General features: G+C 41.2%; 1 protein-coding gene across 1 annotated transcript in view; it reads right to left on the bottom strand.

Moving 5' to 3' along the window:
- The window catches only part of SMS (spermine synthase), a 55106-nt gene that overhangs the window by 18926 nt on the left and 19454 nt on the right, over window positions 1–16726 (bottom strand). The window contains exons 3-5 of the mRNA XM_082304750.1: window positions 4988–5081; window positions 4141–4205; window positions 1321–1496 (exon numbers count right to left, since the gene is read on the bottom strand). Of these exons, the coding sequence (XP_082160876.1) occupies window positions 1321–1496; window positions 4141–4205; window positions 4988–5081 (335 nt within the window). The remainder of the gene's footprint in view (window positions 1–1320; window positions 1497–4140; window positions 4206–4987; window positions 5082–16726) is intronic.

Genomic DNA, 16726 nt, shown 5'->3' with positions numbered 1-16726 from the left:
AATAACATTCCTAAGCTGTAATAATAGCTCTGAGATACAAGGGCAAAGCTTTGTGCAGCAGCACATCATAGCATATCCTATCATTCTGCCTGGTAATCAGCACTTCATTTATAAGTGCATAATAACAAAAGGGCACAAAGCAGTATTTTAAAATCCCATGGAAGGTAAGTAATGGCATACTTCCCTTTCTATGAGGCACATTGTGACAACGTTCAAACAAAACCTCACCTCCATATGAAGCTCGGATGAAAATTTCTGGCTAGAAGTATGGAATACCTAATTCGGTGATTTCAAATACAATTCTAACTGAATTAGAAAATACCTTGCTAATGAATTCAATAGCAACACTTTTCAGCTGCCATCTGCACAGAAGTCCCCCTGACAGTTGTAGAGAGCTAACTGGATGGTTAGAGGTATTTCTGGTGATTTCAAAAAGCTATAGTCAAATTTCTTAATTACTCTGCCATTAGACTGAAATTGGGTATTCTAGCCCTAGACAGCAATATCCCTCATTTACCTCAGTCAGTACTTTTCAACATAAGTCCTGAGACATTTTATAAAGCATACTCCTTGATGCCTAGCAAACAGCATTCTTATCCAGCTTAAAAGAACAGTAGCCCATCTTCTCCCACGTTCACTTTCAAAGCTACAAAGATCAGCAGGCACAGAGTACCACATATAAAGACCCTCCCATAAAGGCTGGGTCACACTCCTGATTAACTTAAGAGTTTAACTGAGCATTTTGAAGAAGACAGAGTCAAAAGATGTTCACCAACAAAGCAGCTAAATGGTTTAAGATACAGCTGTCCTGTGTCTCATCAAGCAGGTAACTCCCTTAGAGAATCAAGGAGCAGCAGGATTATACACACACACACACACACACACACCTACCAGCCCCTATTTCCTCATGTTTCTTCAGAATTCCACTGCATTTTGAAGACTAACAAAGTAGCTTGTTTGACTGTCAAAGAGAAGCCCTCAACAGGCTGGACTTGAAACAAACAGGTAAAACCTCATATGAAAGAAAGGAGTAGAGTAAGCTCTGCTAGAGAGCACTCTGAGTTCTATTCTTCTGGGCCACCTTCCACAGCAAAGATGACCACTTTGGAAAAAGAAGAATTTTTTTTGTACTCTAGATTTTGCATTGGTCAGCCTTTCTGATTAAAATACTTTACATGCAGGAACAGATATATGTGCACATACATATATGTAGCTTCCAGCATCAGAACCATAACTGTTAGTAATCTATTAAAACTTTGCCATAGCAAGATAGAAAACAACACTTCCTACAATTTCACACAAAATTGAGATGATACTTACTAACATCCCCACTGAGGATAAGAATATTCCCAAACTGTTTTGAATGCAGAATTTTAATATTCTGAAAAGGTGAATCTTCATCATAAACAACTTCATCTATGTCATACTCCACCAGGCGCCCATCAGCTGTGGGCCAGTATCTATCAATGACACCTCCTCTCAAAATGGCTGGCAATCTAGAAAGAAATAAGAAAAGAAATTACAAAATATTTGAGAATGTTTATTTTTTAAAAAAATTCCCTCTAAACATTCTGTGGATTCACCATAATAAATAATATTTACAAGAGGGATCCAAGAAAACTTGCAAGATTTAACACTCAACAGACATAAGAAACCTATCACCAATATGTTAAATATACATAACTTGCTAAGGCACAGATGAAATACAAATCTTTTTTGTTATGTATAACTTCTACAATGTGCACATGAATCTCTCTCTACCCTAAGAGATGGGATTTATATAACATACCAGCCTCCACAGAAGAATCAGCTCATGACTAGAAATGGATATAAAACAAAAGCAGAATGCAGACAAAAATAGCCATGACAAAACCTCTTCCCACCTTCAGCTCAGCTAAGAATGCCATTTCTTTGAGATTAGTTGATTTTAGATTAGTTGACTTTAGATTTAGTAACCCTTCTACAGTTGTACTGAGACACATTTTAAATACATACACAAACACAAAAAGGGAACTATTATAGTGTTTCAAACTGAGCCAGGTCACCCTGCAGTGTATAAGCACAATCCTTGACAGTGTGCATTATTTTTTAGAACTGGTTCAAGCATCTGCATAGATTGTTTTGGTTTTGTTGTTTGGTTGTGGTTTTTTTTGGTTGGTTGGTTGGTTTTTTTATTCCATGTAGAAGTATCTTGGTTCAAATCAGTATTTTACCTGTAAGGACAAACTATATTTGAAATGGCAGTGAATGATCAAAATTATTGCATTCCATTTTAAGCAAAATGTGCAGGCACAGAATTCATCAGATTTCCCACATACACTTCAGAGAGTTAAGGTTGATTTATTATTTTTTTTTTCCAGAGGAGGATGTAGCAGAAGACCAGACATAAACAAGCTGCTTCTAAATGCACTAGCGATTCTCAATGAACATTTCAGAAATACTTTCTACCCTCAGTGAGCCACAAGATGGCAGCACACAGTGAGAGCAAGAACATTGATTCACTGCGTCAAGACAACAAAAAGGCAGGAACAACTTTTCCAGCAGCATTAATTCTAGTGGAGCTGCATGTGTGAAGCTCACACCAGAAGGATGCAAAGCAAATTTAAAAAAGAAGAAAAGAAGAGAGTTGAGGGGTGTGTGACAAGATCCATGCCAGATCCACTGTTCTAGGAGGTTCATCTTCCTATACTAAAGGTAACTAAATTAATCTAGATGACTTCAGGCAGACTTTTTCCTGACCCATTTTTAACAAGTTCCTAACACATAGGGATTCCACAAACTCCCAATATCATATTTCAGTATTAAAATATCTTCAGAGAGAGCGCTTCTCCCCCATACACATACACAAGATCATCTACATTTGCACACTGTGTGCCAGGTGAGGCTTTACCAGGACAGAGTAAAGCAAGGTAATACCTCTGTGTTTTACATACAGCTGTTAAACACAAAAAAACAATATTCAAAGCATAACATCACTTTTCAAATCACTACCACTTTACTTGTGGTCTTATATAGCCTTCAGATTACTTTCTGCTATAGTACTGCTTAGCTGTCTTCCCACTTTGTAGTTCGCCCCTTCGTTTTACTGAATCTTGTTGATTTTACACTGCTTTTTACTTTTCTTAAACCATTTCCACTTCTAAGTTCTTTAAAGCACCCACTGCACCTTCCAGCAAGTGCATACCTGCAGTAAGTGCTCCCTGGCTTCCAGGTGCCAGTCACTGCCAGACAGCTGCCAGGAAGGCACCAGCATGAGCTGTGTCCTTCCAGACCCTTGGGGAGCTCCAGCATGCATGCTGTTTCAGCAGCAGGCAATGAACCACAATTAGCATCCCTACAGTTTAATATATAACCTTGTATTTAAGTAAACCAAAATGACAGAAGGCTTGCAAAGCCTCCCTCCTTCAGCTACATTCAAAAATTTTGCTACAAAACATTTCTATCTCCTTGGCAGGGCCCTAAGCACACAGGTTCCTGCAGGGTTTTTGCCACATGTGCCCAAGGCCAGCGCCACAAGGCGCAGCAGGGGCACAGCTGTGAGAGAAAGAGACACAGGAAATTTTGTCAAGGCAGGGCCTCCTCCATAGGCTTGAGCTTCATTTTAGCTCCAGCCCTTGCCCCTGGTCCCTGCCCAAGTCTTTCAGTGATCCTCAACAACCCAGCCTGCTCTCAGAGCTGCCTCAGTACTACAGCCCAGCCTGGCAGCCACAGGGCTGGGGCTGACCCTGGTCACCATCACCAGCCCTGCTTGCCTTGCCCACAAGCTGTGGGATGTGGCCCGGAGGGTAGGGTTCATGCCTTGGCCTATCCCCCTGCCACCACTGGCTCCCCAGCCCTTCCAGAGCAGTCTTCTCCTGCTTCTGGGTTGCATTTTCTCCCACTACTTCATGCAACCATTGCAGCAAATTAAAGAAATAATCCATGTCCAAGGTAACAATATTGAAGATGAAGCTTAACAAAATGACAAACCTCACAGTATCTTCAATTCTGCAATAAAACAATTCTAAAATATTGGGGAAAACACACATGCATAAATTCATACTCCAGGCTATTCACTGCAGTACAGCAAAGCATAATTTGCTTATTATCTTTAGCAACTATGCAGACAAGCCACATACAGAAGTAGATAAATGAACTTACCGTTTCACCCTTTTTATATTACCATGAAAAAATTCTTTCATTCTTTCTTCTACTTTGTTTAGAAGCTGAAAAAATAGCAAACAAGAGAGGTGGAATTTATAGGTAATCACTTAATGTAAAATATCTGTTAAATTAGGCAACCTGGAAAGCAATAAAAAGTAGCACCTGCACTAAAAGGCTTTGAAATGTAACATTAGAAGCCTATGAATAACTAGCTGTTCACCTTAGCCTCATTACTAGCAAGAATGTGAATATTGTAGCAGCTGTCATCACTGCGTTTAGCTGTCCTCCACGATAACACAGCCAGACTTTCAGGCACAGCCAAAGAGGGAACATGAGAACACAGTAAGGTTTCATTCCCACCAAAGCAGTGGCCTATTCCCTTGCAACATCCAATTTCTGGAGCCTTCATAACAGGGAAGATAAAATTATTTTTCTCCACGGGGAAGAAATTTCAGTATAGAGGCTCCCCATCTCTCAGATTAGAGAAGGAAAAAAAGTCCTACACTAATACACCAGGCAGCTTGAGCATCACTTCTCCCTCACTGCCCTGGGTGCCTGAAGAGACCTGAGCCCTAACCAAAGACTGCTACGTCTTTACAACCTTTACAGCAAAGAACATGAGGCCCAGGACATGCAAAAGAGTGTGTGTGTGTGCGTGCGCATGTTCACTCCTATGTGTATGCAACTACAATAAGTGTTATTACTCCACATCTGTAAGCACTCAGGTTTTAACTAACTTCGATATTTAAAAGTCTTTTACTAAGATATACTTTGGTAGACCTGATGAAAAGAAAGGGCGACCCATGCAGTTCGATAAGCCTAGTAAGATAAGCATCACTCATACCTGATCAACTTCCTCTCTTCCTTTTGTATGATCATTGTAGCTCTGCAGATCCACCAACACTAATCCATGAGGGTGAATTCTCAAATTGGCAAAACTACAAAATAAAGAGAGAGACAATGATGATGATTTTATTTCTTACTCACTCTGATTTTTGATAATAAAGTCTGAAATGAGTTATATTAAATTCAGAATGCACTTTTCCTTTTCCAGCCGTCTATAACTGTTGGCAGCGGCAGCTCCGGTCCTCCTCTGCAAGTCACTAAGCAGCAAACAGAAAGTTGCAAGAGCATACCAGTCACTACATAACTAATAAAATCAGCAGGCAGCAAGGTAGTGAAACCTGGGTGTTTCAACCAGAACAACTATGGTACAAGGGGAAAATATACTGCTTACTAGTCTCAGCTCTTTAAATAAGGCCTGCTTGAACAGGTGTGTTGTGTTGGTTTTGTTTGGTTTTGTTTAATTGAAATCAAGCCTCAAGAAAACAACTAGATACTTTCCTTCCCCTATATCTTCCTTCTCACTTCTTGGGGTTTATTTTGTTTTGGGTTTTTTTTGTTGTTGTTGTTGTTTGCTTGTTTTTTTAACTTTATAGCAACTATTCAGAGACAGTGTTCACATTCAAAGCTGAATAAAAATTCATAAATGAGAAACAGTAAGTGCCATGGAGCAAACCACAGTTTTGACTGGCAAAGAAATTACAGCAGCAAACTCTCATTGATGAATACAGGTGCAAGACAGACAAAACTCCTACTGTATATTGTATTTATTACAGGAGCATTTTAAAGACCAAAGAGCAAGGCTTCACCATGCTAGGTGTTGAGTGGACAAACAGAGGACCTTCAAGAACTTGCAACAAACAAAACAAGACACAAGGACTATGGGCAAGGACACAAGAAAATAAAAACAGAGTAGCAGAGGCGATATCCTTTCCATACTGGGGAGGGCAGAAGACAAAAAGAAACAGAAAGGCTACAAGGGGAATACTAAAAGGAAGGGAGGGGACGCATACACTGAAAGAAGAGGGCAGAGGAGGGGTTGGGAATAGGAACGGTCCGAGCAAAGAAGGGTATTCAGGGATGGAAGTTCATTGGTACAACACAGAGAAACACCAGGTAAAGCTGTATACCGTTCTCTGAATGCCCATTTCTTTGCTTGTCTGCTCTTATCACCCCACTCAGCCTCAAAGGCAAAACACAAACCAACTCTTGTTGAGACAAAAAGTTCAGGTGACCTCCCATCTCCCCACCACTCCCACCTTTGTTTGGCCCTTCCAGAGCTCCATTCCTAAACTGTCAGCCTCAATATGACCACCACCTCTCCCGGGGTGGTGGCAACTCTGGCCAGCAAACACCCTCAGCTGCAGTCAGAGAGAAAATACTGAATATTCTCTAAGTGGTATCAGAAGTTTGTAATTTTTGGTAACTGTAAAATGAAATGATGAAACTGACTGAGGTGATTCAAGAATAAAGACACTCTTGCTGGCTTTGGACAGCAGTGATCTGTAGCTGTGAGGCGTTTACAGTTGACAGAGAAGCCAGACTGTCACCCACTTCTCTTCAAAAGATGAGCCTGGGAAGTCTCGGGCCTTCCTGAAGACTTCACGCACAGGCCTTGCCTTCAGGAGGAAAGAAAGTTTCCCTACAATACCCCCATGCCCACCGTGTTTCCCCTTCCCAAGTACCTGCAAACCGGCACAATCTTTTAGTGACCCTCCCTGCATCTCCGCCGTTGTCCACCAGGCGTCCTCCCGACAAGGGATTTTGATTAGGGACCAGAAAACGGCTGTACTCCCCGTGGCCATTAAGCAAAACCACAGAATAGCCTTAAAATATGCATTCCCCCCGCACCAGGAAATTACTCCTGCATAAAATAAAACACACTATTTTACCCTGATGAAAGGATGAACAGAAAGTAGTGAAGGAGTAAACAGATTTTTTTTTTTTTCCTTTTTAACTACCAGATAGAGTGCTACCTACCACTTGAGAGCAGGTTTATGAGCTAATTAGAAGAATAAGAGTGTTTTCAGTATTCAAGACACTTCTAAGGCAGCTTTTTGCTTCTCTCATACAAGCTATATAGGAAAGTGTTTAGGGAGAACCAGCAAACTCATTCTACTGTACTCCTGCCAAAACCCAAGCAAAGCAGAGGAAGCTATTCTGAACTTTGCCAGGTAAACACTTTACCTGCGTATTTTAGGATGCTGCGCCCCACTCACTGGTGACTGACATAGTTCAGTACTTTTGATACACGGGCCACTTCATACTTTGCATAGTGACCACACCACTTTACAGCTTAAGTAGGACCATTAAACAATGAAAAAAGAGAGGGCAGGACACAAACACACACCCACACAGTTTCTACAGGGCTTCAGAGTTTTTAAACACTTCTCACTGTGACCTTACACCACCTTGAACTAAAGGGACTCAAACTAGTTGTGTGCTTCTCCTAGAGTCTCTTGGTACTCAGTGCAGAGGGAACAGCAACTGCAAAGGACAGCTCTGAAGAAAACCCTCTCAGGATTCTGTTTATATGATTTCCACATCAGCAGGGGTTTATTTTGTAATGTGCCTAATATGGGAGGAAAAATAGTCAGGCGTGAGTGTAACAACAAACAGCTTTACCGAAGATTCCAGGAGATAAGGTTTTTTGGTTGTTTTTTTGTGTGGTTTTTTTTGGGGTTTTTTTTGTTTTGTTTTGTTTTTGTTTTTAAAAAGAAGGAAAAAACAAAAGAGCAGAGCTCGCTTGGTGGAAGCACCGGTCACTCCAGCAGGTTTTGGACATAACCATTCACAGTGAGAAGGGACATTTCTGGTGAAGTCCACAGACCTGCTCCAGGCCCTCGGTGCTGCAGCACTACAGACAGAAATGAGCCTTTGCAGTTCAGGAGACAGCACTGTTATTAAGTTCTTGGACAAACCTGGCACAGTGCCCAAAACATTTGCACTGTTACAAAAACTTTTTATCAGTTTATTCCTGTATTCCAGGCATTGCTATCAACACAAATAAGCAACAGACCGATTGTCCCATGACTTGAGTTCTCTTTTAAATTCATTTCCTACAAGAATCACATAGCTGTCATAAGATTTGACAGCTGACATCATCTTCACTTCCCCTGTGACTGCACAAAATACTTCCTCAGTAGGGGATGTTACTGCCTTTGCTTCAGGGTCTATTTTTTGGGTGGGAGGCAAGGAGAGGCAGAGAGGAGGGTTGCTCTGAGAAGCACAACCACACAACTTCAGACTTACCATCAGTGACACGACAGCATTAGAATACAGAGACAGTAATGCTGCAGAACCATCATTCATTTAATCAAATTGTTACTTCTACTGGAATAGCAGGGTCCTGACACCTGTGCTGGGGAGGGGGGGAAGAGAGATGAAAGGCAGGCAGCAGGCTGGAGCAGTGTAGTGGGACAAAATTCAAGTTCTGAGCACCTGGCTGATAATCTCAGACAGTTAATTTATGGTAAACAACCTTGAATAAAAGTCAAAATTCTCGAAGAAGCCAATACAGATCCCAGTTGGATATACCTTGTTTGAAAGTCACCTGGTTGGAAATGGAAGCCCAAAATAAGCTGAAATGCCAGAAAAGCAACCGGTCTAGTAGCATTAAGGCAATAGCAGCAGGCCAAGGCTGAACCCATGAAAGACTTAACTAGCTTCAATCAGCAGAGAGCAAAGGCTATGTGGGTTTTTGTTACTTTACACTGTCTGCTTGGCAGAACTCATGTGAATGCAGGTTTGCAGCAGCAGCTCTTTTAATATTTGGAGGAGGGTTTTTAAGAACCATAAGTTTCCACTTTCTACCTATGAAAATATACCAAAGATTACTTTGCAATCCAAATGAGGGGGGAAAAAAAACGGTGAAAAACAAAGTCGTCTTCAAAAGTCTCCTTTCCTGCATCTCATCTTACTGAAAAACTTAATTCCTGTTTTCAAAATAAAACACCTGCCACACCTTTGGTGTGTGCTTGCATGCACCTTCGTAAAAGCAGTGAGAAAAAGCCTTAGTGAAGAGGGATCCTCTTTTTTCCATTAGGCAACAAAATCTGCATGTGAAAAGCAGCCCCCACTGTCACAAGGCCCCACTTGCTGCTACACCTGCATACCTGCCACCTCTTCTAGGGCAGTGCTCAAGCTTTTTGTGCCTGCATGCAAACCAGTCCCAACTACAAAAACAATTCTAAGGAGTGCAGCATCTTGTCTTGAGTGCTGCATTTTGCCATATGAACAAGGAACATAGGATGTTAAGAAATAACAAGTTGCACAAATCAAAAAGTAACTGTTTGAAACTGAGAAAAGTTTTGGATGAGCATCCTCTTTATTTAAAAAGAACCAGAAGCAGGGAGATCAACACATTCTAAGCCGAAGTGTATCCTACCTTAGTCACTTGTATTGAGGAGTAAGAAACATTGCAATCCCATGTATTTGATAAAGGATGTCCCCCCACTACCATGCCCAGAGAATAAAACTGGATAGACAGATACCTACAAACCCCTCTTCACCCGTCAAAGCTTTTATCCGCTGACAGACCAACTTCGAGTCACTACAGAATAAACAGAATAGTTCAAGTATTTGAAAAATAGCTTGCCAATAAAAGCATCACCTGTCAAATTACTCATAATGAGGAAGGAAATGAAAGCCTGCTTACACTAGGAAATCCCAGAATAAAAAAAATTGTCACAACATTGTTTCAATAAAGCATACTCTCTCTTAAAAATGCTCTTCATCTTAATTACAGAGTACTTAAAGGACCTTAAAGAATTACACAACCACAGTTTTTCACTCTACCATTATTCCTGTCCTCTTTTTACAAAATAAGGAAATTAAACCAATGAAAGCTACCACAGTTATAAACTGTTGCTGATTCCTAACAACTGCTTCCAATTCTTCAGCCCACTTTTGCGCTCTGGGTAACTCCACGAATAAACTATAACATTTTAGCCTGAAACAAATCCTGAGGAATGTTCATCCTGTTCCTTTAAAATATGCTGACTAGCATTAGAGTGGTTACCCCAAGACTAACACAGAAAAGAAAAAAGAAAAAACACTCACCGCTCCCTTCATGCCATTAACATATTTATCATCATCTCGGTGACATACAAACCAACCTCTATTGGGTAAATCTAGCACTGCTGTGAACAGTGAAGTCAAATGCCAGTAGGATTACACTTCTCTAAACAAGAATTCAAACACAGAAGCTAAAAATGGATGTGTGTATAGGGAAGGTCAAAGCTTTTAGAAAAGACAGTCTTCTACTGTAGAAAGAGTGACTCTTTAAGTTTCAGGTTTTGTGGGTTTTTAAAGAACTTCCAGGTGGAACATGACAAAAGAGGGAGCCTGGATGCACAAAGGACAAGAAAAACCCTAGTAACTGTACACAGTATGTAACAGCAGAGTACTTGCTCACAAGCAGTTACACTATTAAAATATAGTATTAGTTGAGTAGATACTCAGCAGTTTCCAAAGATTAGCTTTAATAATTTTCTCCTTACCCTAGATTTACTTAACTTTTTTAAAATCTGTTAAGATACACTAGGCCCTATGACTCCGCACAAAGTACCATATATGTTACATGAGAAAGACTTCACATTCCTAACTTTTTTTTAACTCTGCAGTCTAAGCTAGAGTAAGTGACACTTCAGTAAAAGCATGCTGCTTAAGATGACCCTGAAAACATTCTGGAAGCAATCTGAAAACACACAACTCAGGAAAACAAGACTGCTGAGGCCCCAAAACTCAGACAGAGCTCCTCTCCTGCATGCGCTAGCCCAAACCAGTTTGGGCAAGGGGGCCGGCAAAGCAGAGAAGTGCATCCATCCCCACCACTACAGACAGGGACTTGAGTGGCTCCCGTGAGCCATTTCCTGCCCGCCTCTAGAGCCTCCTGTTGACAACCCCATTAGTGCATGTTTTCAGCTGAGCTTCCCTCAATTAGGTCCTTTGTCAGAGTAAATCACAAAGTAAATGGACCAGGTAGAGTTGCCACTTGTGACTTTTGCTTGCTTAGCTTCAGATAAAGGAGAAGGGGGATCTGTTGCTTTGGTAATGACAACAGGAAAGCATGGCTTAATCCCCATATCAGCTCCAATTCGTTTAACAACCACAGCCCTCCACTGGGCTGTTCACAGGGTACCTTTGTCAGAGACAAAGTTTTGTCAACAGCAGTGCCTACAATTTAATCTGTAGCTACACGGATTATCTCTGCAGACTTTGGAGTGTAGACGCTGTCAAACTTTTTTTCCTGGGATTGGTACTCAGCTTGTTACATGAGCTGCACATCTTTGTCTTGCAACGGCTCAGTCACCTTTGCCTGGTTAAAAAAACGTGTTTGTGTGTACATGCTCACAAAACCCCTACTCACATACAGCACCAACTCACACATCTTTCAGCCTGGGGAACTTTTGTGCCCAGAAACACCCAGCCATCCTTACAGGAAACTGGTTGTGACGTACCTACCCCATCACAATTTTTTTTTTCTGGAAATGAAGTAGATGGTAGTAAAAAGCAGAAGTAGACTGCTTTGCATGGAAAGAAGAGGAAGAAATTAGCCAGGACATGCAGACTTTTCCTACTTGTGTCAGATACTTTAATTAGCATAAAAATGTGATGATATTTTAGGTCTCCCAAATAAAATGCAGACATAAAATTGGTAGTATTAAGATAAAGCCTGTTTAATTAGTATCAAAGCCTCTGTATGTTCACCAGTTCATTCTTACCACTCATGAAATGTTTGTTTCTGGTTTGCAGGGTTTTTTAAACCGTCCAGTCTATTGGTTTTTAAGTGTTCACACCCTTATTTGTTTCAGTTAATGCTGGCTGATGTCATTTCAGTTAACAGAAATATGCTGTTTAAGGCTACCTTAAAAAGTATATGCAGTTTCTTTAAGTGATCTGAAAATTCAAGAAAACAAAACTGCTGAGGTTCCAAAACTCACAGAAACTTCTCCTGCACATGCTATGTTCCCCAATTCAGTGTTTAATGGGGCTGGCAAAGCACAGAAAAGCACTTAGCCAGACAACTTACTGTCAGTAATGTTAAAGTGAGTAATTTCCAGGGAAATCCAGTATGCACTGGAGTTCAGATGGCAATGAACATACCAAGAGAAAGCAACAACTATTCTTTATTGATTTACATTTAACACTGCATCAGAAAAAAACTGACACTTGCAGAGTGAGCAATCTCCTCAATATTCAGCTCTTCCATGCACTCTTGTTCTTCATTCTTCAGTTCTGAGGCTGTATGACAAACTGCAGTTCCTTATGTTTAGGATGCTCTCCTGGATAGCTTTGCTTAGAAGCTCAACTATTTCCAGACCTCTATTATATTAGAACTTTGAGAACTTATTTCATAAGGATTAAGAGTCTTCATTAGCAAATGTAATTTTGAACTGACAACACTTGTACATAATTTAACATTAAGCTGACAACAGTAATTCGATATTAAAACCAAGCTCAACTAAAACTTTGACATTTAACCACATTTCTGTTGGGAGCCCATTCACAGCTGGATTAGTGAGGCAGACAGTGAAATACGGCACACATGGGGGAAAAAGGAAAGCAAGGCTGCAGTACCTGCATGTTTACAGGGAGAAGGGAAGACTTCTACAACTGACTTCTAAAAAACCCCATGTCAAATAGAGAGTAACAGAGCAAGTCAATCAGCCTATGCAAATCAGGAAAGGCAAAAATGGACCTGCAGTAGTAGAAAGGCCATGTCTTACCTGGATGCCTCAGTATTTAGAGCATCTTAAGTCCACATTTTTTCTTGAAACTCATATCCAACTCATATCCTATTGTATTAGGTTGGGTATTAGAAAAAACTTCTTCACTGAAAGTTAGTCAGGCATTGGAACAGGCTGCCCAGGGAAGTGGTTGAGTCTCTATCCCTGGAGGTATTTAAAAGACGGGTAGACATACGTGGTGCTTGAGGACATGGTTTAGTGGTGGACTTGGCAGTGATAGGTTACAGTTGGACTCGATCTTAAGAGTCTTTTCCAACCTTAACGATTCTATATTTCTCAGAGTTGAAAAGATGAACAGCGCTAGTCTAAGAGATGTCTAGCATATGATGCTATTAAACAGATGATAACCAATACTTGACTAAATTTGTTGCATTCAGCCTGGAATGCTCAAGCAGCTGAACATCCCCTGAGAACCAGCAGATCACATCCATGCTTATACCACTTAGCCCCAGCTCTGCCTGTGGCCCACATGGTACTCCTGTGGCCCCAAGACAGTGAGGTTTCTCCCTCAACCCACCAACTGCCATATCAAAGCACCTGCAGTGACATAAAGGCTCTGCTGCAGTCACCAGGGAAGTATTTTACATCAAGCTGACAATATGTATTGCATGCCCTGGAGCAGGGCATGAGGGTAGTATGTGAGAAAAGTGCAGCTACTTGATTACTTGATAAAACTGCCTGAGAGCAGAAGCAGCCCAAACTGTGCAGCCTCACTGACACTGCCTTTTGGGAGAGGACTCCGGAACAAACCAACCCAAGACCCTGCCAGCTGACCAACTTGGTGTAGCCCTAAAGAAGAAATCCAGGAAGCAAGCTGGCAGTCTGCAGCAGTACAGATGTTTGAGTGATTGCCCTTGCTCCCCAGCTCTTTTAGTTAGCACGGTAAACAGCGGCAAGAGGCATCTAGAACCAAGACCCAACATAACAGACCCTCCCTTCTTTCCCTGCAGGAAGACCACTAGGCCCACCTCTCCATCTTCATCTTCTCACAGCAGTAAGAATACTGTGAGCTATCCTCTGGTGCAAAAGCCTAAGCTGTATTTAGCAGCATAGTGAAAAGCTGGATGATTCGAAGTGTCATGCTGCTGAAAAGCACGAGATCAACAACAGTAAAACACACACGAAAGAGCCCATTTAGAAACCAGTATGAATGCTTGGCAATTGCTGAAGCTCATCTGTTACACATGGCTTTCAGGAAAATTCATGCTGCTCTCCCCACTTCCCCCCCACCCTGCCCACACCATGCCATCTACTTGCGGATGGTTCTGAAAAGCATTAAAAACTGACTGGAGATAGATTTTCTTTATAGTTCTCCAATATATTGAACTCCCAAGCCTATACTCAGAGCAACAAGGATATCCCTACAGGGGCTCTGCTTTACCATAGAAACTGGCAACTTGACCAACTTTCTTCTGTTACCATGAGCACACTGTACACCAGTGCACAGGTTTGTCTTTCACATGAATTCCTCCCCACCTCTCCTACACAGACATAACAACTTTTACATCCTCTTTTCCCCTTCAAACATTCATTAGTATTACACTCTAGCACTCGAGAAAGACAGTGGACTTTGCAACAACAAGTATTTTCAGTTGACAGTGTAGTAAGAGAAATCAGGTTAGATACTTTAGAGTTTTCTAAGGGTGTTCAGTGATGCTTCTAGATGCCAGTTCAGTTATCTCCTAGAAAAGTTATACAACAGAAGACTGTTCTAGAAAGTTCCCAGAACATGTCAGAAGACAGCTAATTTAACTCTGGAAACTGCTTCTTTAGAAGAGGCAGTCTTCTTAAGGGGAATGATCAGATGAGATTGCAAAGGGGAAAGCCAGTTTGAGAATTCATATCATGTCACTTTCAAACACAAGGAAACACAGGAAAGCAAAAGGAGGCCATGTAATCAAAGAAAGCCAACCTTTAATTCTTCTAAGTCCTTTTTACTTTTAGATATTTTACCTTTTAAGGGTTCAGAGTTTGTGTATCCTTGATATTATCTTTTTAGGAGAACTAAATACAAGCTTAACCCAATACAGAGGGAGGATACCACCAGAGTAGTAATTTCCCAACTTTGCTATCTTTTCATTGACCTCAGAAACAGAAGGTTATCCAGAACTGGAATCTTGATCAAATTATTCAGGAAGAATATAAAAGCACAGGTAACTAAAGACAGAATTAAGAAAGACTGTACAAAAACAAGAGACAGGTAACAGGTTTTTCTAGGCACATCTAGTATAAACCACACAATTTTGATCAGAAGAAGCCAGTGTCACATTTGAAAACCTAACTGAAATACACTAAGAACTTCATGGAGCATGATTGTGGAAGATACAAACATAGGACTAGACTCATGCCAGCTTACTTGTTACCTTACATCAGGCCCCAAGTTTACCAGCATAGTTGGTCTACACTACTTTTACATATAAAATAGACCGACCTGTACATTCAAATACATTCCCACACAGTAAACATACTGAGACACAAATTCCAGCAGGCAACACACTCGCCTAGGATCTGACTTTCCTTCTAGAGATATCTGCTTTCTCCCTCTCTCTCATTACAGAGAGAACTTTAAAATCCTTAGGCAATTCTCATATGTTAGGAGTGTAGCCAAATGAGCTACTTAACAGGACACCCAGGAGGAGAAGACACACAACAAATTAAGGCTTATTTAGCTTAACTCCAACCCTGTGTCGTGGTTTAACCCCAGCCAGCAACTAAGCACCACGCAGCCGCTCGCTCACTCCCCACCAGTGGGATGGGGGAGAGAATCAGAAGGGTAAAAGGGAGAAAACTCGTGGGTTGAGATAAGAACAGTTTAATAATCGAAGTAAAATAAATTAGAACAGTTAAATAGGCAAAGCAAAAAAAACCGTGCACGCAAACAAAACAGAACAAGGAATTCATTCACTACTTCCCATCGGCAGGCAGGTGTTCAGCCATCTCCAGGAAAGCAGGGCTCCATCACGCGTAATGGTTACTTGGGAAGACAAACGCCATCGCGCCTAATGTCCCCCCCTTCCTTCTTCCCCCAGCTTATATATACTGAGCATGATGTCATATGGTATGGAATAGCCCTTGGGCCAATCTGGGTCAGCCCTCCCCCCGGCTGTGCCCCCTCCCAGCTTCTTGTGCACCCGGCAGAGCATAGGCAGTTGAAAAGTCCTTTACCACTGTGAGCGCCACTTAGCAACTACTTAGCAAGAACAAAACGTCAGTGTATCCTCGACATTGTTCTCATCCTAAACCCAAAACACAGCCCCATACCGGCTACCAAGACGAAAATTAACTCTATCCCAGCTGAAACCAGGACACCCTGAAGAACACAAAAGTACAGATTTCAAAAAGAGCAAAAGCAGCAACTGCCCCAATGGATATCAAGAACAAATAATTGAATAACTGGAAACAAATGAAGTGCAATAAAATTACAGTAGTTACTAATAAATAGACCAGATAAACGCATACCATAATTAACTAACCCTGACACTATAAAGCAACTTCAGGAAGTAAACTGGTAAGCAAAACCACATTCACTTTATCCCAGCAGATTCTGCTTATGCAAGTGTCACTAATGACATCAGCCACCTTTGCCATGCTGTTAGTTACTTCAGTAGCTGCTTGAGAATTTTAAGTGTATAAGGAAGTATTTAAAAGCACATACAACAACACAGGGACAGAAAGTTTTCATTATTCACATGCTAAGGTTAGACTTGAACATATTTAGACATGTTCAATTGTCAGAAGGATTGAATAAATTTGACTTGAGCTGCCCTGCATCTGGAAGGTCTGGCCCTGAGACCAGGACACCATACAGTGTTACTGTTACATCGATACAGCCCAGACTGACCAATTCAACTGTTCTGATATCCAAACAGCAAGATGACATTGACAAGATTAAAATAAAGCAGAATACTGTTGATAGTCAATTCATTCACAAGGCTGGTAAAAGAATAGGTGCCCTACTGGCACCCCAGAAGGAGATCCAATCCAGGGAG

Source organism: Platalea leucorodia (genome assembly GCF_965183815.1).
Source record: "Platalea leucorodia genome assembly, chromosome: 2".
NCBI lineage: Eukaryota > Metazoa > Chordata > Aves > Pelecaniformes > Threskiornithidae > Platalea > Platalea leucorodia.
This window is presented reverse-complemented; position numbering and strand designations above follow the sequence as displayed.